Source organism: Leptopilina heterotoma, unplaced genomic scaffold (genome assembly GCF_015476425.1).
Source record: "Leptopilina heterotoma isolate Lh14 unplaced genomic scaffold, ASM1547642v1 Lhet_7, whole genome shotgun sequence".
Lineage (NCBI taxonomy): Eukaryota > Metazoa > Arthropoda > Insecta > Hymenoptera > Figitidae > Leptopilina > Leptopilina heterotoma.
Genome location: NW_025111161.1, coordinates 183378 through 206156, shown reverse-complemented (window position 1 = coordinate 206156; position 22779 = coordinate 183378). Strand labels below are relative to the sequence as shown.

The 22779-nt window shown below is 22.3% G+C and overlaps 2 protein-coding genes across 2 annotated transcripts in view; one reads left to right on the top strand and one right to left on the bottom strand.

Moving 5' to 3' along the window:
• Positions 1 to 4609: 4609 nt before the first annotated feature.
• Positions 4610 to 22779, bottom strand: part of LOC122510499 (afadin- and alpha-actinin-binding protein-like) — a 68019-nt gene continuing 49849 nt past the window's right edge. The window contains exon 7 of the mRNA XM_043625190.1: positions 4610 to 5535. Within this exon, the coding sequence (XP_043481125.1) occupies positions 5490 to 5535 (46 nt within the window). The 3' untranslated portion in view covers positions 4610 to 5489. The remainder of the gene's footprint in view (positions 5536 to 22779) is intronic.
• Positions 6564 to 22270, top strand: LOC122510498 (putative fatty acyl-CoA reductase CG5065). The gene is made up of 10 exons (XM_043625188.1): positions 6564 to 6696; positions 6859 to 7071; positions 7374 to 7622; positions 8671 to 8816; positions 9338 to 9447; positions 11858 to 12050; positions 12280 to 12528; positions 12620 to 12796; positions 12927 to 13007; positions 21856 to 22270. Exons 2-10 carry the CDS (start codon positions 6859 to 6861, stop codon positions 21983 to 21985), a joined length of 1548 nt encoding a protein of 515 aa, XP_043481123.1. The 5' UTR covers positions 6564 to 6696; the 3' UTR covers positions 21986 to 22270.

Sequence of the window (22779 nt, the reverse complement as noted above, 5' to 3'; positions counted from 1 at the left end):
TTTTTACAAGTAGAATTCAATTATTTACACATTTTTTTTATAAATTTATTAGCAACTAATTAATTATTTTTATAAATAATAAAACTCATTGCAGAATTTCAATTATTTTTAATGCAATTTTAATTAAACTCATCGAAAAATGTAATTATTCTTAAAAATTTTATTAAAATTCGCCCAAAGAATTGAATGATTTAAAAAATTTGTTGATAACATTTTTTATGAAAATTTAGTTTCAAGAAACATGAAATTCATAAATTATTTATTTTTGTATTTAAATAATTGAATTCTCGTAGAATTTACTAATAAAATCATTCAAATTCTTAATTTTTTATATTTTTCACAAAACAAATTTTATAGAATGAATTCTTTTTTAAAGTTTAATCCGATTTTCATTGAAATTATATTTGAAGTTTTTATTTCTCTATATAATATATTTAATTGCACAATTTCCGAATAATTGAAATTTTGTAAAATTAAATTCTAAACGAATGAATTTGATAATTCTCATAAATTCATTTAGTATTTTCATAAAATTTCGAAAAAATTCAATTATTTAAAGAAAATTTATAAAATTCATGCAAAATTCAATTATTTTCATAAACAATAAATTCCCACAGGAATTCAATTAATTCAGAATAGCATTTTCAAAATTTTTTTAAAATTCTCGTCAAAATTTTAATTTTCTTTCTAAATAGTAAAATTCTTCTCTGATATTCAATTATTTTACAAAATTTTAAACAAATTCTTTTCAAAATTTCAATTATTTTCAAAAGTTTTCTAAAATTCAATGATTTTCAATATCTACTGTTTTAATAAAATTTTCCAAAAAAATTTGAATAAAATTCTACGCAAACATTTTATTATTTTCATAAATAATAAAAATTTTTACAGGAATTCAATTATTTACAAATTTTTTATAAATTTCTTCGCAATAATTCAAATATTTTCATAAATAATAACATTTTTACAGGGATTTAATTATTCTTATAAAATAATAAAATTCTTTTAGGAATACAATTAATTATTTTCATAAATAATAAAACTCATTGCAGAATTCCAATTATTTTTAATGCAATTTTAATCGAATTCCTCGAAAAATGCAATTATTCTTAAAAATTTTATTATAATTCGTCCAAAGAATTTAATGATTTAAAAAATTTGTTGATAACATTTCTTATGAGAATTTAATTTCAAGAAACATGAAATTAATAAATTATTTATTTTTGTATTTAAATAGTTAAATTCTCGTAGAATTTACTAATAAAAATAGTTTTGAAAAATTAATTTCAGTTAAAATTTTAGATTATAATTAAATATTTAAAGCATTATAACGATGATTTTTTAGAAATAATTAAATTTTCAAAAAGTTTTAAACTAAAATCATTGAAATTCTTAATTTTTCATATTTTTGACAAAAAATTCTGTAGAATTAATTTTTTTTTTTAAAGTTTAATAGGATTTTTATTGAAATTATTTCAAGTTTTTATTTTTCAATATAATATTTAATTGCAGAATTTCCGAATAATTGAAATTTTGTAAAATTGAATTGTAAACGAATGAATTTGAAAATTCTCATAAAACTCATCGCAGCGTTTCAATTATTTTTCATACATTATAATTGAATTCCTTGAAAAAAGTAATTATGTTCATGCAAGTTTTAACAAAAATTCGACAAAAGAATTCAATTATTTAAAAATTTGTTACTAAAATTCTTTATGAGGATTGAATTTTGAGAAACATTCAATTATTCAATAAATTATTTACTTTTGCATTTAAATAATTAAATTCTTGTAAAATTTTCTAATAAAAATTTATTTTCATTTCTAATATGCATTTAATTAAAGAATTTAGGAATAATTGAAATTTCGTGAAATTGAATATTGTAAAGAAATGGATTTGAAAATTGCCAAAGAACTTTTTTGAAAATTATTAAAAATAATAGATATAAATTAAAATTGTAGGTAGTTAAAAAAATTTTTGAAAATAATAATTGAATTGAAATAATGAAAATAATGTTGAAGAAGTATAATATTCTTATAATATAAAATATTGATTTTATTACTTGGTCAGCTTTAATTATTATAAAATATGAAGAAATCGATGACTCCGAGTCGAAGACTCGGAGTTATCGATATCTTCATGTTTTATACTTATAACAAAATTTAATGAACTAAAATTCTATTCATTGTAAAAAATAACACCAAAATTGATTATTTAAATTTTAAATCTTTTTTGCTGTTAATTTAATCTGTAACACTTTTTAATACCTCACGATTTACTGTGATGTTACAATAGAAATTTTTTTTTTTTTTTAATGTTAAAACAAAGGAAACCAAATAAGAAAACTATTTTATAAATTAAGACATTTCCATAATATTTCAGCTTAATTTTGAAACTTCAACAGGGATTATAGAAGAAATAAATTTAAGATAAAGCACAAATATTTATTGATTTACAGCAGTGACCTAAACTATGCAATGTTTATTACAATTGTATAAATAATTCACAATAATAAGGCTAATAGTAAAAGAAAATTAAATGAGAATTTTATTGAGCATTTTTATTTAACAACTATCCAAGTGGAAAATATTTGTGACACAATTTTCTTTAATTTTTACAATAGAAGAGTTTTTTTTATAGAATATGTTTAAGATTCGTATGTACATCAATGTGTATTTCTAGAAGTTTTGACATATAAAAATATCAAGTTTTCACCTGAGTAAATATTTTCTTTCATTAATCTATCTACATAATTACAAATTATGCAAAAAAAATCTTTGGTGCGTAGTGTACCAGACTTCAATTATTTTACAAAATTTTAAACAAATTCTTTTCAAAATTTCAATTATTTTCAAAAGTTTTCTAAAATTCAATGATTTTCAATATCTACTGTTTTAATAAAATTTTCCAAAAAAATTTGAATAAAATTCTACGCAAACATTTTATTATTTTCATAAATAATAAAAATTTTTACAGGAATTCAATTATTTACAAATTTTTTATAAATTTCTTCGCAATAATTCAAATATTTTCATAAATAATAACATTTTTACAGGGATTTAATTATTCTTATAAAATAATAAAATTCTTTTAGGAATACAATTAATTATTTTCATAAATAATAAAACTCATTGCAGAATTCCAATTATTTTTAATGCAATTTTAATCGAATTCCTCGAAAAATGCAATTATTCTTAAAAATTTTATTATAATTCGTCCAAAGAATTTAATGATTTAAAAAATTTGTTGATAACATTTCTTATGAGAATTTAATTTCAAGAAACATGAAATTAATAAATTATTTATTTTTGTATTTAAATAGTTAAATTCTCGTAGAATTTACTAATAAAAATAGTTTTGAAAAATTAATTTCAGTTAAAATTTTAGATTATAATTAAATATTTAAAGCATTATAACGATGATTTTTTAGAAATAATTAAATTTTCAAAAAGTTTTAAACTAAAATCATTGAAATTCTTAATTTTTCATATTTTTGACAAAAAATTCTGTAGAATTAATTTTTTTTTTTAAAGTTTAATAGGATTTTTATTGAAATTATTTCAAGTTTTTATTTTTCAATATAATATTTAATTGCAGAATTTCCGAATAATTGAAATTTTGTAAAATTGAATTGTAAACGAATGAATTTGAAAATTCTCATAAAACTCATCGCAGCGTTTCAATTATTTTTCATACATTATAATTGAATTCCTTGAAAAAAGTAATTATGTTCATGCAAGTTTTAACAAAAATTCGACAAAAGAATTCAATTATTTAAAAATTTGTTACTAAAATTCTTTATGAGGATTGAATTTTGAGAAACATTCAATTATTCAATAAATTATTTACTTTTGCATTTAAATAATTAAATTCTTGTAAAATTTTCTAATAAAAATTTATTTTCATTTCTAATATGCATTTAATTAAAGAATTTAGGAATAATTGAAATTTCGTGAAATTGAATATTGTAAAGAAATGGATTTGAAAATTGCCAAAGAACTTTTTTGAAAATTATTAAAAATAATAGATATAAATTAAAATTGTAGGTAGTTAAAAAAATTTTTGAAAATAATAATTGAATTGAAATAATGAAAATAATGTTGAAGAAGTATAATATTCTTATAATATAAAATATTGATTTTATTACTTGGTCAGCTTTAATTATTATAAAATATGAAGAAATCGATGACTCCGAGTCGAAGACTCGGAGTTATCGATATCTTCATGTTTTATACTTATAACAAAATTTAATGAACTAAAATTCTATTCATTGTAAAAAATAACACCAAAATTGATTATTTAAATTTTAAATCTTTTTTGCTGTTAATTTAATCTGTAACACTTTTTAATACCTCACGATTTACTGTGATGTTACAATAGAAATTTTTTTTTTTTTTTAATGTTAAAACAAAGGAAACCAAATAAGAAAACTATTTTATAAATTAAGACATTTCCATAATATTTCAGCTTAATTTTGAAACTTCAACAGGGATTATAGAAGAAATAAATTTAAGATAAAGCACAAATATTTATTGATTTACAGCAGTGACCTAAACTATGCAATGTTTATTACAATTGTATAAATAATTCACAATAATAAGGCTAATAGTAAAAGAAAATTAAATGAGAATTTTATTGAGCATTTTTATTTAACAACTATCCAAGTGGAAAATATTTGTGACACAATTTTCTTTAATTTTTACAATAGAAGAGTTTTTTTTATAGAATATGTTTAAGATTCGTATGTACATCAATGTGTATTTCTAGAAGTTTTGACATATAAAAATATCAAGTTTTCACCTGAGTAAATATTTTCTTTCATTAATCTATCTACATAATTACAAATTATGCAAAAAAAATCTTTGGTGCGTAGTGTACCAGACTTATTTATAAATCTACACTTTGAAAAAGAGGAACAAAAATTCTATTATTATTATTATTAAAAACTAATTTTAAGGCACATCTGTTCTTTATGGCTGACAATAAAAATCACGAAATTCAGTCAAATAGAAAAACTACTGTTTTAAACGATATTTTAACTTTTTATAATTAATTTTACCCTTTATCTTTAAAAAAGATTTCACCTTTTATATTTTTTGTTCCAAAACCGATTTCTATAATCAGTTTTACGACTAATTTCTCTGTTGAATATTTTCATAAACAGGTTTCCGAATCAATATTTCAATCATAATTCATATTTAATTTTTAACTAATTTTTGCGTGAAAGATTAAATGAATTTAATTTCAAATTAAATAATATTAATAATTATCTTCATCGTGATGAGGTTGTAAAATAAACGAACAAAATTCAAATATTTTTTCTAATTTGCATGGCAATTAACCACAAAATAAAGAGACTAAATTTTTAGTGTTTCAGCTACTCGAAAATTCGCTAATTGTGAAATTATTCATTTTCGAAAATAAAGCTCGCAAAATTCTAGTTCTTTAAATATTTACCCTTTTTTGGCTTCGATAATAAATAATAACAATCAAATTTCCTTGTTGAAGTGATGACGTTTTTCGGATAATTTTTCACTGCAACAAAAAACAATAGAAAGGGTTAAATATTATGTGCGAAATAAACATTAAAAGTAATATAAAATGTACTTAAATAAAAAAATTTTTAAATTTAAATTTTGTCAATAATTTTTTTTATGTAATTAGATTTTTTTTGTAATTTTAATTTCTATGAAACTTTTTGAAAAATTGTAGAAAGCTTATTTTAAATCATATTTGTACAATTATACGTAAAATTAATTTTCAAAAATATTCCCAAACAAAACAGGAATTGTTATATAATCTGACCTTGTATAATTTTTTAGTGTATTCTGTGATGTAAAAGGAATCATAAGAGTATATATTTGGGAATGATTAAAGGCTTTTTATTAATCGTAACACAAAGCATTTTATCAAGAAACATACTCAAAAAAAGAGTCAACAATTTGTACATTAAATCTGGACCATTAAGAATGACGGACTTCCCAGTAAATGTTGTTATGCAACTGTTACAAAACAATTTCATTTTTTTTAAGGTATATTCGGATTCGGGAGCAAATTTTACATAAAAAATTACTCTGAAATGCCACGGATCAGAAAATTATTTTATTTTTGTAAACTAGTGTAATGATTAATTATATAATTTTTTAAAAACTATTTTTCACATGCAATTATAAAAATATTCAGAAAAAATTTTTATTTAACTTATTTGATGTAATAAATGTCAAATAAATTATCTGTAATTTCTGTTATTGTAAATAAACTAAAAATCACTGATGTTTTTTTTGATTAAAATAGTAAAATAATTATTAAGGTTTAGTACATTTTATATTATAAATAAATTAAAAAAATATGTAGATATGTAAGACCTAGATGTGTAAGTTGTAGATATAAATGTAGATATGTACATAAAGTCGATTCAAATAAAAATTTTTATACATTATTGAAGAATTTTAAATACATAAGGCAATTTACATGTAAATATATATTTATAAATATGGACAAGTTTGGCCGTTAACCTAGAAGCTAATTCTATTTAAATGAAAATCAAACGTCATATCCTGCATTTGAAAAATTAAAAGTTCATTTCATGATGTGCCTTCGTTAAGATCACGTGTGTAGTTTTTAAGTGCAGTGATTTTCTATGTTGTGGATTTAAGTTTTTTTTTTTTGTAAAATATTGTACTCAATTAATACAAGGTAAAGCATTTTATCGTAAAATATTAAATTGATGAGTTTTAAACATAAAAATTGAAAATTTTAAACGATCCGATGGTTACTCGATCCGTATATTGAATTCTCCGTATCGTATGTTGTGGTAAATTACAAGTTGAGAAATAATAAAGATACTTGTTTCAATAGATGAGTGTCGCTACGTTAAAACCCGAAAACTCAATTCCGACGTTCTATGTCGGAAGGAGTATTTTTATTACGGGAGCAACAGGATTTATGGGTAAGGTGCTCATCGAAAAGTTATTAAGATCCTGTCCTGACATAGAAAACATTTTCTTGCTAATGAGACCGAAGAAAGGAATTTCAATTGACGATCGTCTTCGAATAATGCTTTCAATACCTGTAAGAACCTCTTCGATATTAATAAATATAACATTATTTTTAAGAAACTTATATAAGATGAGGCTTCTAATGACTATTAATAATTTTTAAATCAGTTTACGATTTAAAAAAAAAAATTCTAATGATGCACCCAGGAAAAGTAATGTTTTATTAGGAGAAAAAGTCCTCTTCTCTCTCAAAAAAAAAAAAAAGTTTCTCAAGAAGAGTCCTCTGAAAACAAAAGTATTCTACTCTAATGTAAAATATTCCGTTAACTAGTCGAATAAAAACTAATATTTGAATTTATTTAAATTGCCTTTTAGCTTTTTGATAGAATACGAAAGGAAAGGCCAAACTTTGCAGACAAATTAATTCCAATAACAGGAGATGTAGCAGCTGAGTCATTGGGACTTCCTCCTTTGGAAAGAAAAGTTCTTGTCGAAAAAGTGTCAGTTATATTTCATGTCGCTGCAAATGTAAGATTTGATGACAGTCTAAAAAATGCAACCTTTGTAAATACAAGATCAGCCAGAGATGTTTGTATTTTAGGATCTCAAATGAAAAAACTCGTGGTACGTTTCAGCATAAAAATTTTTTAATTTTCTGCATTACTTGCCAATAGAATTTTAATTTTTGTTCCTATAACCGTATAACCACTTTACCAATTAATATTAACATGTTGATCAATAATATAAAAGTAGAGTTAAGTTTCCTTGCAAATGGTTTTAGTCCTTTAATTTCTTTAATGTATTTCACTTTTATTGAAATAACCATATTTAAGTTAATGATAATAAACTAATACAATTCCTTAATGACCTAATTCGAACTAAATTTGTTATAAATAACACTAATTAAACGTAAAAAAGAATATAAATAAATAAATAAATTCTATAAGGAAAAATAAATTCTAATATACTCATGACATCAATTTTCACGTTCTCCACAGTTTGTAGAACAAGTGAACACTGAACAGTAAATAAATATTGCCATATTATTAGGTCAACTGCTCAATTAATAATATATTGGAAGTGTAATTTATGAATTCTCACTTCCAGACATAAAAAGTTGAATACATGTAAAACCTTCTTGCGTAAAAAATATCTGTCTTCAAAGATACTAAATGTACAGAGTGTACCAGAAGTTTAGATGCGAATAAAAATTTCTCTAAAATTTAATGAATCATTATTGAATTCATTAAAATATAAAAATAAAGCTGAATCAACTAGACTTTGATACGATACCAACAACTTTTGTTCTATTAATTTCTCTATCACTTTTATTTCTCTTGATGTTTATCTATGACAGGGCATTTAGTTTTCAAAACATTTTGAGTTCAACGATCACCTCAAACTAATATTCAAATAAATAATTCATATTTCATTGTAATTAGATAAAGTATTAACAAATCATTGTTTACAAGCCATTGACAATAACTGGAAATCGTACTGAAACATGATTCACACATTAATTAAAGCTTTTTTTTCAACTGCAGTGTAATTGTTTGTTTGATGTGGAAATAAATTTTTATTTTCCTCAAAATTTATAGATTGAAAATAATTGATTTTTTGAAAGAAATTTTAAAAAGTATTAAAAGTGTATTAAAAGTGATTTTTATTACAGGCTCTTGTACACGTCAGTACAAGTTACTCGCAAGCAGATAAACCATGTGTGGAAGAGAAAATTTATCCCATTAACGTGGATTGGAAGAAGACAATAAGAATAGCTGAAAATGTTGACGATCATGTGTTACGAACCCTGACACCAAAGTAAATAATTTAATTCAGACAATTTAACATTAAATTAAATTAAACTATTTTTTAAAAGTCACTAAATTAAGTTACTTTAAGAAACGATATTTAATTAGATTAAAATAATTTTTATGCAACTCAGGCGTATTATGGTCACTTTATCTACTTATACAGGCGCATACTAAGTTCCCCCTTATAACCCAGGAGTCAATAAAGTGCCCATTATTGCCCTAGGGCTATAAAGAACCCATTATTACCCTAGGTCATTAAAATGCCCTTTATTGCCCTAGATAAGCACCCATTATTACGCTAGGTCAATAAAGTGCCCATTATTGCCCTAGGGCTATAAAGTACCCATTATTACCCTAGGCCAATAAAGTACCCATTATAACCCTAGGGCACAGGTAGCATAGAGTGGCCATAATACGCCTTTGTTGCATAATATGAAAGGTAACCAAATAATTCAAATACTGTCTGATTTTTGAATAATATTCATTGTCAGGTGACATACTATTTTAACTCTGCAAATACTTATTTAGATACATGGATAGTTTTCCAAATACTTATACTTTTACAAAAAGACTCGCTGAACAAGTGATAAGTGACTATTCGTCAACCATACCATCTGTTATATTTAGACCATCAATAGGTGAGGTTAATTTAATCTTAAATTAATACCTGGTACCTTAATTATTTAATGAATTTTGTTATTCAAATGTTACAAATTACAGGGTTGCCACAAATATTTAATTTTATTTTTCCCTGACTTTTCCCTGATTTTAAGAAAAAAATTTCACTTTTTCCCTGACCCTAAAGAATATTCTGATTCACTCTAAAAATTATTAGATACCCAAAAAAAAATGTTCTATTACATTTATTTACAAACTTCTTTAATTGTAAAATTATTTAAAAATATCAATAACTTCTTTCTTAAATAAATATTTAATCATTATTCTTTTTCTGTAGGGATTAAAATTCTTCAAAATATTCAAATTTAAACCTTTTTGAAATTCAACAACTTATAAGAATATTATTGCAAAACATGAAGAAGACGATCACTCCGAGTCTTCGACTCGGAGTAAATTGAAAAATAAATCAATTAAATTAAAAATAAAAAATAAATTAAATAAAATTAAAAAATTAAATTGACATAAAATTTTAAAAATTAAAAATAAAAAAAAAAAATAAATGAAAAAAAAGTTAAAATAAAATAAATTGACATAAAAATTGACATAAAAATAAAAATTGACATAAAATTGAAAAAAAAAATAAAATTAAAAATTTACATAAAATTAAATAAAAAAATAAATTAAATTGACATAAAATTTTTTAAAATAAGTTAATTATTTACAAAAATCCTTCGCAAGAATTCAATTATTTTTACAAGAAGTACAATTTCACAAAAAAATTCAATTATTTAAAAAAAAATTAATAAAATTCGTTGCAATAATTCAATTATTTTTATAAATAATAATAAATCGATTATTCGTTTATTCATTTTTAAATCAACTTTTTTTTAGAAAATTTTAAAAAAAATTCAATTATTTAAATTAAAAAATAAATAATTTATTGAATATTTGAATGTTTGTTAAAATTGAATTCTCATAAAGAATTTTATCAATAAAATTTTAAATAATTGAATTCGTTTGACAAATTTTAATAAAATTTTTAAAAATAATTACATTTATCGAGGAATTTGATTAAAATATTCTATAAAAAGTAATTCATAAAAATAATAATTAATTAAATAATTAAAATTTTCATAAAATAATTGAATGTCAGAGAAAAATTTTATTATTTATATAAATAATTGAATTCTTACAACGAATTTTATTCAAGTTTATAAAAATAATTGAATTTTGGCGAATAAATTTTATTATTTATAAAAATAATTGAATTCTTAAAAAGAACTATGCTACATTTTTTTTAAATAATTAAATTCTTGCGACGAATTTTATAAAAATATTTTTAAATAATTGATAACTTTCGAAAAATTTTATGAAATTTTTTATTTTAACTAATTGAATTCCTGTGAAAATTTTATTACTTATGAAAATAATGGAATTATTTTGAATTGATTTATTAAAAATTGAATAATTGAATTCCTACGAAATTTTGATAAGAATTTTATTAAAATTCTTAAATATAATTGAATTTCTGCGAAGAATTTTATTATTTATAAAGATAATTGAAATTTTGACGAGGATTTTTTTTTTAATTTTTGAACATAATTGAATTTCTGCGAAGAATTTTATTATTTTGAAAATAATTTAATTCTTCCAACGAATTTTATTCAAGTTTATATAAATAATTGAATTCTTACAACGAATTTTATTCAAGTTTATAAAAGCAATTGAATTTCGGTGAAGAATTTTATTATTTATAAAAATAATTGAATTCATGAAAATATTTTATAAAAATCTTTTTATGAAATTGATATTTTTCGAAAAATTTTATTAAATTTTGTATTTTAAATAATTGAATTCCTGTGAAAATTTTATTACTTATGAAAATAATTGAATTATTTCAAAGAAATTTATTAAATATTGAATAATTGAATTCTTGTGGAATTTTGACAAGAATTTTATTCAAAATTTTTAAAAATAATTGAATTTCGATGATGAATTTTATTATTTATAAAGATAATTGAAATTTTGACGAGAATTTTTTTTTAATTTTCTGAACATAATTGAAATTTTGCGAAGAATTTTTGTAACTTTTGAAAATAATTGAATTTCTGTAATTATTTGTAACTTTTCCAAAATCCAATTTTTTTTTTAGTATTTTTAACTGAAATTCTTCTATCAATCTGGTATTTATGAAAATTATTAATAAAAAATAAATTAATTATTAATTAATTATTAAAATTATTTATAAAATAATTTGTAAGTCATAATTTTATGATAGTTTTTGAAAAATTAAAAAAAATTTTACTTTCCCTGACTTTTCCCTGATTTCCCTGTCTTCCCTGACCTGTGGCAACTCTGAATTATTAACAAGATTCTTTTTAAGTAAAGTAGTTTGTAATACATTAATTGCTCTCTAATTATTACTTTCAGTTATATCATCACTTGTCGAACCTGTCGAAGGGTGGATTGATAATTTTAATGGCCCAGTAGGAATGCTGGTTGGAGGTGGAAAAGGAGTATTAAGAGTTATTCGTTTAGACAGTAAAATTATCTCAGATTTTATTCCTGTTGACGTTGCAATAAAAGCAATGATAATTGCTTCTTGGAAGAGAGGTCTTCAGACGTAAGATTGATTTTTCTATTTTTATATTATTATATCACTAACAATCGAATTTATTATTAAAAACAGATAATAAGTTTCAAGCTGGCCACTAAAATCTTTCTTTTACTAGTGAAAGCCAGAAAAGTAAATTTGTACCAAAAAATTAGTTCTGACCTGAGTAAATTCGTCAGTTAGCTAACTGACTAGGAATTATTATTATTAATATTAATATTAATATTAATTATTTCAGGATAACAAGGGACTCCAGCATCCATGTCTACAATTGTTGTTCAGCTGACGTTAAGGCCGTAAGTACAAGCGAAGTGATTGAAATGGGTCTTAAAGTTAATAAGGAAATACCTCTGGATGGAGTTCTATGGTTTCCTAGTGTCACCATTGTTAAAGATAAAACACTATTTTATCTTATGATGTTAATTTATCATTTATTACCTGCTTATTTTATTGACGGTCTATTAAAAGCAGCAGGAAAGAAGCCTATGTAAGAATTTATTTTTAATCTCTTACGCAGAGTATATTACTTCTCATATTTATCTATATATATGACAATTTTATTAAAATTTCTTTTCCAGGTTGGTGCGAATTCAAAGAAAAGTATATAACGCCATTAGCTCTTTGGAATATTTCCTAATGAATGTGTGGAAATTCAAGAATAAAAATTTTTTGGATCTTTTAGAAAATTTACCACCTAATGATGTAGCTGATTTTGGATATGCATATTTTTCCTTAGACATTAGTGAATACTTTAGGCAAGACAATAAATTATTTAATTTTTCATTCGAAATTGTTTTATCTATAATTTAACTTGGTTAAAACAAAAATTTTAAAATTTTAAAAACAGAAAAATTTGTATTGATTGTAAATATTGAATATTTACAGGAATTGTATAATAGGAGCAAAAAAGTATTTGCTGAAGGAAAAAATGGAAAATTTAAAGGCATCGAAAATTCATTATGAAAGGTGAGGATTTAAAATTACTTATAAACTTCTGACTAATAAGCATTAATTTCAGCTTTTTGATAATTCCCTCATTCCATTTACTTAACGAACACTTTTCCAATAAATTATTAAATTGGTATTTAAGCTAAAATTCTGATCTTTAATTTAAAACCAAAAAAAGTTAAAAAATCTTATTCGGTTCGGGAGATATTATAAACGTCCGAGCATTTTTAGTCACAAACCGTGCAAAATTGAATAATTCAGTGCAATTGTCCAAAATCTGATTACCGATTTCAAAATTGGTCGTTAGATAATAAAAAATATTTTTTCAAATATTTTTTCAAATATTTTATAGATAATGCACTTAATTATATTGATATTGGACTATAATTTTCCATATTAATGTTAATGTGTATGCGATTATTAAATAGAAGATAACATTGCCATTTCCTTAATAAAAATCTGATTGCTCATACTTTGTAAGCAAAACGGAATTTCCCTTTTGACTGTAAACTTAATAATATTGCTACACTTTAAAGATTTCTTAAATAAAAAGAGTCTTTAAACACAACAATAAAGTAAAAAATTAAAATTTTTTTAAACCTATGACTGATGAACTCAATAAAGTTGTCCTCAATGCTAAACATCAAACATTCCGGTAATGCGAAAAAAATCAAATCTTTTTCAAAGTGTAAAGTATTAGTCCACATATTATTTCTATAAAAAGCATTATTTATACTTATTTATAAAAAAATAAATTATCTTTAATTGCATTTTTTACAATATTATTCTAATATTGAATACATGCTTTGAGAAGAAAGCTTAAGTCAACATCAAAACGTAAAAGAATAAAATTTGTAATAACATTTTATTAATTTACTTTTTTATTGATTGCTTTTCAAAAATTAATTCGCTATTAATTATTTTTTTACCACTCTGTAAGAAAATGATAAATTTTTAAATTAAAAAAAAGTTGGTGAAAAATAATTAAAATCTTAGTAATTTATTTTACTAGCGCATGATCTAATTTTTCTTTTCATCACTCACTTTTTGAAATTTCTTTATTTCGTGGTCGATAAACGATTCTTAATCGCTTATCGAAGTTCATTTGAATCGAGACACTAATCAACGAAAAAAAGTGCGCGCTAATCGAATTTCTTATGATTTAAACAAGATGCCATGCATTACTGAATACGTCTTAGAAGAAAGACAATGACAATGCGGTGTTCAAAATTTGTCCGCAAGTCTTGTTTGATCGATGGTAAACTCGTTAGTGATAAACTGGGTCACATAACTTTAAAGAACTTAAGAGTCTTTGCCAATCAAAAATTAAAAGCAACCATAGAATCACTACCGTCGTTGATAACTCAGTCACCATTTATCTACCACTAAAATTCACTTCTTTTCCAAATTTAATAAAATGTAACAAAACTTATAATAATTAGTATTATTAATTATCAAATATTACTTATTATTAATTAACTATTTAAATTTTATGAAACAATTTTTTAAACAATTTTATTTAGTAAATTACTCTAATTACTATAATTTAGAATTTACATATTTATATAATATGAAAAAATTGTTAAAAACGGATAAAATGCAAAAAAGAACAAAATTATTTTTGAAAAAAAATATTTGTAACATGTTTTATACATAGGAAAGGCATAGTCACAAGATTGTGTATAAATTGGTATAAATAATTATAAACAAGAACTTTATATGTGAATACGTGACAGAAACGTAAAGTGTGATTAAATTGTGGCCTCGATCATTATGTGGGATCCCCAGGCACTGGAGAATAATTCATATGAATTTCTATGCGGGCATAGTAGCATCAGATATTTTAGAAGAACGCGTCATGCATTTTTCAAACTTTTATTTCATAAAGGGTTTTAACTTTTTTCAATACTTTCAAATTATTTAAAAGCGCGTTATAAAAATGTAAACAATATATTTTTTTTTTTTTAAGTAAAAATACCCCATAAATAATATTTTTGAGAAAAAAGTAACACTATATAGTATATACATTAGATATATATAGAGTTGAGTCTCTGAAATGATAAGTTTTAGAAAGTTTTTTTTAGAAATAGACCACTTTAGAAAAACAAACTTTTTCAATTAACTAGAAATTAGACGTTATTTTCATTTAGAACGTTATTTAAAATTAGTTTATTTTAGTACCTGCCAACTTTTGTCTTTAAAGTTTATATTGATTGAAACTTGTTTAAAATTGATAAAATTTATAAATGATTTATAAATTTATACATACAGATATTTTAAATATTAATATTTTGAAATATTATTTCCAATATGTGCCATGTGATAATAATCAATCAAACATCTAAAAAATAGTTTAAAAATATAATTTTCAATTTTCTACTCCAGAGGTAAAAAAAAAATACATAGCGTCCTCAATATTGGTTCCGCTATCTTAAATTTTTTAAAAGTGATTTCATATTCACTATTTCAATAAAATTTTCCAAAAGAATTTCATTATTGAACAAAATTGAAATAAAATTCTACGCAAACATTCAATTATTTTCAAAAATAACAAAATTTTTTACAGGAATTCAATTATTTACAAATTTTTTCATAAATTTCTTTGCAATAATTCAATTATTTTTCACAAATTTTAAAACATTCTCGTCAAAATTTCAATTCTCTTTATAAATAATAAAATTTTTCTCTGATATTCGCAATTATTTTACAAAATTTTAATCAAATTCTTGTCAAAATTTCAATTATTTTCAGAAGTTTTCTAAAATTCAATGATTTTCAATATCTACTATTTTAATAAAATTCTCCAAAAGAATTCCGTAATTAAGAAAAATTTGAATAAAATTCTACACAAATATTTAATTATTATTTTCATAAATAATACAAATTTTTACAGGAATTCAATTATTTACAAATTTTTTTATAAATTTCTTCGCAATAATTCAATTATCTATATTAATAAAATCAGACTTCTGTCTGTACATTGCTCCAAGCTTGAGAATTTTTATATATTTTTTCGTTTTGAGACATTAGAATTCGAGAAATGTAAAGAAAAAAAAATTTCTGTCTGTCTGTCTGTTTGCAAAACTTTGTTCGCGCATCAATCGAAAACGGTTTAACCAATTAAAGTTAAACTTGGCAGTCTATTAGGTATTAACGTAACTTAAAATCATAGCCTTATCCGATTAAAAAATATTAACTTGAACGAAAGTTATGACATTTTTCCAAAAAAATTCGAAAAATAAAAAAAATGCAAATTTTTTATTTTTTGTAAAATGAATGCAAAACTGTCCTTAGCTAACTTTTTCAGATAAATACAACCCATTTCTACAATAAAATTTTTAAAAAGACGTATTTTGAAATTTTTTTTCATTTTTTTAGATCAACTTTTTTCTAAAAAAATAGTGATTTTTAATCTTTAAGCAAGCTGTTCAGGAAAAGTTATTAAAGTTTTTTATTTAAAGATCAGTATGTAAAGTAAGAAATTTTTTACATTAGACAAAAATAATGAAGCTAAATGCCATAAAAGAGAAGAAAAAATGTCAAATTTTAAGAAATTCGGTTTTTCGAAATTTTGACAATTTTTGATAATTTTTGATTTTTTACCAAAGGGTGGAGACTAATAACTAAGTAAAGTATTTTTGAAGAGCACAAAAATAGTGAAGCTAAATGCCATAAAAGAGAAGAAAAAATGTTGAATTTTAAAATATTCGGTTTTTCGAAATTTTGATAATTTTGGATAATTTTTTATTTTTTACCAAAGGGTGGAGACTAATAACTAAGTAAAGTACTTTTAAAGAGCACAAAAATAGTGAAGCTAAATGCCATAAAAGAGAAGAAAAAATGTTGAATTTTAAGAAATTCGGTTTTTCGAAATTTTGACAATTTTTGATCATTTTTAATTTTTTACCAAAGGGTGGAGACTAATAACTAAGTAAAGTATTTTTGAAGAGCACAAAAATAGTGAAGCTAAATGCCATAAAAGAGAAGAAAAAATGTTGAATTTTAAAATATTCGGTTTTTCGAAATTTTGATAATTTTGGATAATTTTTTATTTTTTACCAAAGGGTGGAGACTAATAACTAAGTAAAGTACTTTTAAAGAGCACAAAAATAGTGAAGCTAAATGCCATAAAAGAGAAGAAAAAATGTTGAATTTTAAGAAATTCGGTTTTTCGAAATTTTGACAATTTTTGATAAAAGAAGTGCCTTCGACACATTTTTTATACAAATATATTTAAGAGTATAACTTTTATTTGTATGATAAAAAGAAACTCTACCGTGAGTTGCATCGTTTTACATTTTTTATTAATTCTTTTTAAAAGTTTAATATGATTTTTATTGAAATTATTTTAAGTTTTTAGTTTTCAATATAATATTTAATTGCAGAATTCCCGAATAATTGAAATTTTGTAAAATTGAATTGTAAACGAATGAATTTGAAAATTCTCATAAAACTCGTCGCAGCGTTTCAATTATTTTTCATACAATTATAATTGAATTCCTTGAAAAAAGTAATTATGTTCATGCAAGTTTTAATAAAATTCGACAAAAGAATTCAAGTATTTAAAATACTAAAATTTTTCATGAAAATTGAATTTTGAAAAATATTCAATTATTCAATAAATTATTTACTTTTGCATTTAAATAATTAATTTCTTGTAGAATATCTTATGTTTTATAGTTATAAAAAAAATTTAAAGAACCAAAATTTCATTCATTGTAAAAAATAACAATTGATTTTTTGAATCTTTTTTGGTGTTAATTTAATCTGCAACACTTTTTAATACCTCACGATTAACCAATAACTTTGTGTTTTGAAAAAGCTCTTCTTTAATAAAGAAAGCTCAAAATTGATGAAAACGCCTAAATTTTTGAATTTAGAAAAATTCATAAACCTTCCTTAGGTCAATACCTAATTCTCTTCCAAATTTGACTGAAATCTGTTAACTTGTTTTTATGTGATTTGAGTAAAGTTTTACAACAGACATAAATTTATGCATAATTGCATACATGAAATTTTCTATCGTCACTTTTAGAATCTTTAATGTTCATAACTACTATTTATGTTAGGATTTCGAAGATTTAAACAATTGAGAGACAGAAGTGCGTTATTTTATTTATATGGATATTTTCTGAAATTGTAGTATAATAAAGCATTTTCAATTATCTAAATAAAAATTTACATTGTTTCAACAATAACTTTTCCTTGTGATAAGAGAATTTGCAAACTGCTTGGTAAAGCTTCCAATAACAAAGAAGAGAACAAAATTGTAGGATTTATTTTATTACAGTCAAGATGAAGTGCAAATCGTTTATGCAAAAATGTATATACTGAGGTTAATTTACCAACTTACTTGACGACTTTCGTCAAGATTGCAAATGTCACGTGTATAATAATTTAGAAAAGAAAAGAATTGTTTATATAAAATCAAGGTTTTAAAATCATATCTGATGACATTATATGACGTCTTTAAAAAAATAAAAACGCAGGCAAAATAAATTAAACAGTTACAAATTTAGATATTTTTTAGGATATCCTTGTTGATAAATACAATTTATATTTGGAAAAGATTAAATTGTAATCACCCCCACGAGATAAGTTTAATTTATTCTCAGCTTTTGCAGCTGTAAACAATTTTTTTTTATTCAAGTTTTGCAGTCAGGTCCATATAAAGTAAAGGAAATTTTTTTTATTCATTCTTATAAAAACATAATATTTTTTTTTAATTTTCAATGCACTGGAGAAACATCGAAAAACAATTTTTACATCTGACTCGAATGTCGGGAGGTGAATGACTTTACATGTTCTGTTTAGATTAGAGGATTAAAAGTCTTTGCTTTTGCTTGATGATAATTTTACTATGTAATACCTGAATTGGAACGATAGTGTACAAACACAGTCTCGTTATAAATAAATCGTCATTGCAGGATTTATGAAATAATAAAAATGATTTTTAAATGACATCATTGGATGCACTGAATGGCAACGACCTTCTCTTACTCCATTCACTTAAATTGTAACGTAATATTTTACGAGACTTGTAAATAGTAGAGAAAAAAATTAATCCTCTTTATTTGACTAAGTTCCAATTAGAATGCTAACAATTTTTTTTTCTAAATATTCTATAAAATACTTAACATATAATTAGTGACCGCTTCAGTGACGTAATGGGAAAAACTGTTTGTCACCACTATCTTTACTATACTTTCTTAATAAATAATTATCAACGTCTAGTTTCCTGCTTTAAAAATAGAATTCCTAATCTACCTCAACATTTTTTTTATGTTTTGAATAACAATAATATTTATCCTTATGTAATGTTTATTCTTTTATAAATATAATTACTAATTTACACATTATTTGGTTTTTATGTTTTTATTATATTTAAAAATGATAGACTTATTTATTTCTCAATCTTTATTTTTTTCAAATGCGTTCACGTAACTTTTACTCAAATAATTTTTACCTTCAAATACACCCAAAAAATTTTTAATTTCATCAAAGAAATTTTCACTTTTAAATGATTCTTAATTTCAATTTTGCCAACGAATTTTTATTTTCAAATTTCACCCAAAAAATTTTCACTTTCAATTTCATCAAAGAAATTTTCACTTTCACGCAAAAATTTCTACTTTCACTCAGAAAATTTTTACTTTAAAGCAAAAAATTTTTACATCCACTCAAAAATTCTCATTATCAATCAAAACGTTTTCAATTTCCCCCAATAAAATATTTCCACTTTCACCAAAAAAAATTTCCACTTTTACTTTCAATTAAAAAAATTCTCTTTCAATTTCACCCAAAATACTTTCACTTTCTGTGAAAAAATTTCCATTTAGAATTTCACCCAAAGAATTTTCACTTAGATTCTTAATTTGATTTTTGCCAACAAATTTTCAATTTCACCCAAAATATATTCACTTTCAATTTCATCAAAGAAATTTTCAATTTCAAGCAAAAATTTCAGTTTAATGCAAAAAATATTCACCTCCACTCAAAAAATTCTTACTTTTAATCAAAACATTTTCAATTTCACCCAAAAAAATATTTTCACATTCACCAAAAAATTTTCACTTTTATTGTCAATTAAAAAATTTTCAATTTCACCCAAAAAACTTTCACTTTCTGTGAAAAAATTTCCACTCAGAATTTCACCCAAAGAATTTTCAGTTTTAAAAGATTTTTTATTTCAATTTTGTCAACAAATTTTCATTTTCAATTTCACTTATACTGGTTTTGACTTTCAATTTCATCAAAGAAATTTTCACTTTCACGCAAAAATTTTCACCTTGAATTTAATGAAAAATATTTTCGCCTTAACTAAAAATTTTTTAACTTTCACTTTCTATAAAAACAATTCCACTTGCAATTTCACACGAAAATTTTTTTATTGAAAGTGAAATGTTTTTTGGCGAAATTGTAGGTGAGAATTTTTTTTTTTTTTTTTGAGTGGAAGTGAAAATTTTTTGTGTGAAAGTGAAAATATTTTAGATGTAATTTAAAGTGAAAGTTTTTTGCATGAAAGTGAACATTTTTTTTTGTGAAATTAAAAGTAAAAATTTTTTTTGGTTAAATTGAGAGTAAAAATTTTTTGAATGAAATTGAAAGCGAAAATTTTTTGAGTGAAAGTGAATGTTTTTACATTGAATGTCATTCAAATGATTTTTACTTTTACTCAAAATATTCTCACTTTGACTTTAACTGAAAAATGTACACCTTCAATTTCACCCAAAAAATTTTCACTTTCACACAAAAATTTTTCATATTCACTAAAAAAATTCTCATTTTCATTGAAAAAATTTTAACTTTCTTTATTAAAAAATTTTTCACTTACACTCAAAGAATTCTCATTTTCACTCATAAGAGTTTCACTCTTAATTTCACCTGAAAAGTTTTCACTTTCACTAAAAATAAATTGTCACTTTTATTTTCATTAAAAAAATTTTTTAATTTCACCTAAAGAATTCTTTGGGTGAAATTAAAAATGAAAATTCTTTGAATTAAAGTGAAAGTGAAGTTTACTTTTTAATTCACTTTTTGAATGAAAGAGAGAAAAGTGTAAAATTAAAAGTAAGAAGTTTTTGGACGAGATTTAAAAATTTTTGAAGTGTAAGTGAAAGTGAAAATTTTTTGAGTGAAAGTGAACATTTTTGGGTGAAATTGAAACTTGTGAAGGCAGTGAAAGTGAAAATTTTTTGTGTGAAAGTGAAAATTGCATAAGTGAAATTAAAAGTGAAGATTTTTTGAAAAGTAAAAGTTAGTATTTTTTCAGTGAATGTGAAAATTTTACGAGTGAATGAAAAAATTTTTTTTTGTTTAAATTAAAAATCTGTTGAGTGAAAGAAAAAAGTTTTAGTGTGAAATTGAAAGTGAGAATTTTTCGGTCAAAGTTGAACCTTTTTTAAGTGTAAATGAAAGTGAGAATTGTTTGAGTGAAAGTTAACATTTATAGATGAAAGTGAAATTTGTAAAGGCAGTGAAAGTGAGAATTTTTTCAGTGAAAGTGAAAATGTTTTAGGTGAAATTAAAAGTAAAGATTTTTTGAAAAGTAAAAGTTAGCATTTTTTCAGTGAATGTGAAAATTTGATGAGTGAAGGTAAAAATTATTTGTCTTTAAATTGAAAATTTTTTGAGTGAATGAAACATTTTTAGTGTGAAATTGAAAGTGAGAATTCTTTGGTCGAAATTGAAAATTTTTGAAGTGTAAGTGAAAGTGAAAAATTTTTTGTGCGAAAGTGGACAATTTTTGTTAAAATTGAAATTTTTTCGAGAGAATGAAAAAATTTTAGTTTGAAATTGAAAGTGTTTTTCTTTAGTTTCCTACATCTAATAAAAATTAAATATTTTCTACTATTTTTAATTTCAGAATGCGATGGGTTGCAAGAATTTTCAGAGGATGGTCTATAATTTTTATATCGTGGCTGCTTTTCAAGATAGGAGTCGTCAATTATTTCTTCAGAACAGTTCAAGACATAGTAGATATATTTCAAGCTTAACGACAAGAATTCATAATTTTTTAAATAGTTATTCAAACTAACGATCAGAAAGTTAAACATTGTATTCAATAGAATCAAGTTCTGATTCCTAAAAAAAGATTATAATATTTCATACATTATCCTATTCCATGAAATTTAAATTGAAAAATCACACTGTTCAGGAATGAAACAAATTGTACAAACGAAATTTTTTCACATCTGAATTGTATCCATTGAAAACTCATAAAAATTTCAAATTATAAATATTATAGATTTGTTTTAAGGTCTTATAAATAATAAATAATAATCCACTTTTATAAACAAATGCCTTATCTATTCCTAATTAAACTATTATCTTTCAGTTGATTTTTGCAATAGAAATGATAAATTATCTTTTTCTCTTTATTTAAATTGATCAACATTATTTTATTAAATTTTTCTATCAATTAAAATATTTTTTTTTAATATTTAAAATTTTTTTCAAAATATTAAATCAAAGAATCAAAAATTAATTAATTCTTTTTAAAAATTTTTCAAATGTAAAATTAATAACATAGTTTTTTATCATTTTTAATGTGAATAGTACAGAAATAAAGTATATGATTGTTATTAACAGTATTGTAAGCCTAGAATTTATATTACTTCGAAATACTGTTTCTCAGTATAAATCTATAAAATGAAAAAAATTAAAAATTTTCTTATTTATATTATAACTGTGTTAATGTTTCTTAAGAATTATTAAACAATTCTTTTGAACTTTAATTATTATCTCTTGAAAATTAACTTTCATTGTATTTATTCATGTATAAACAAAG

Excerpts from the sequence above, each read along its gene's own strand:
- LOC122510498 (XM_043625188.1), top strand. The coding sequence starts at position 6,859 with ATGAGTGTCGCTACGTTAAAACCCGAAAACTCAATTCCGACGTTCTAT. Across the intron at positions 8,817-9,337 it reads TTACGAACCCTGACACCAAA|ATACATGGATAGTTTTCCAA; the intron begins GTAAATAATTTA and ends ATACTTATTTAG. Across the intron at positions 12,051-12,279 it reads TGGAAGAGAGGTCTTCAGAC|GATAACAAGGGACTCCAGCA; the intron begins GTAAGATTGATT and ends TAATTATTTCAG.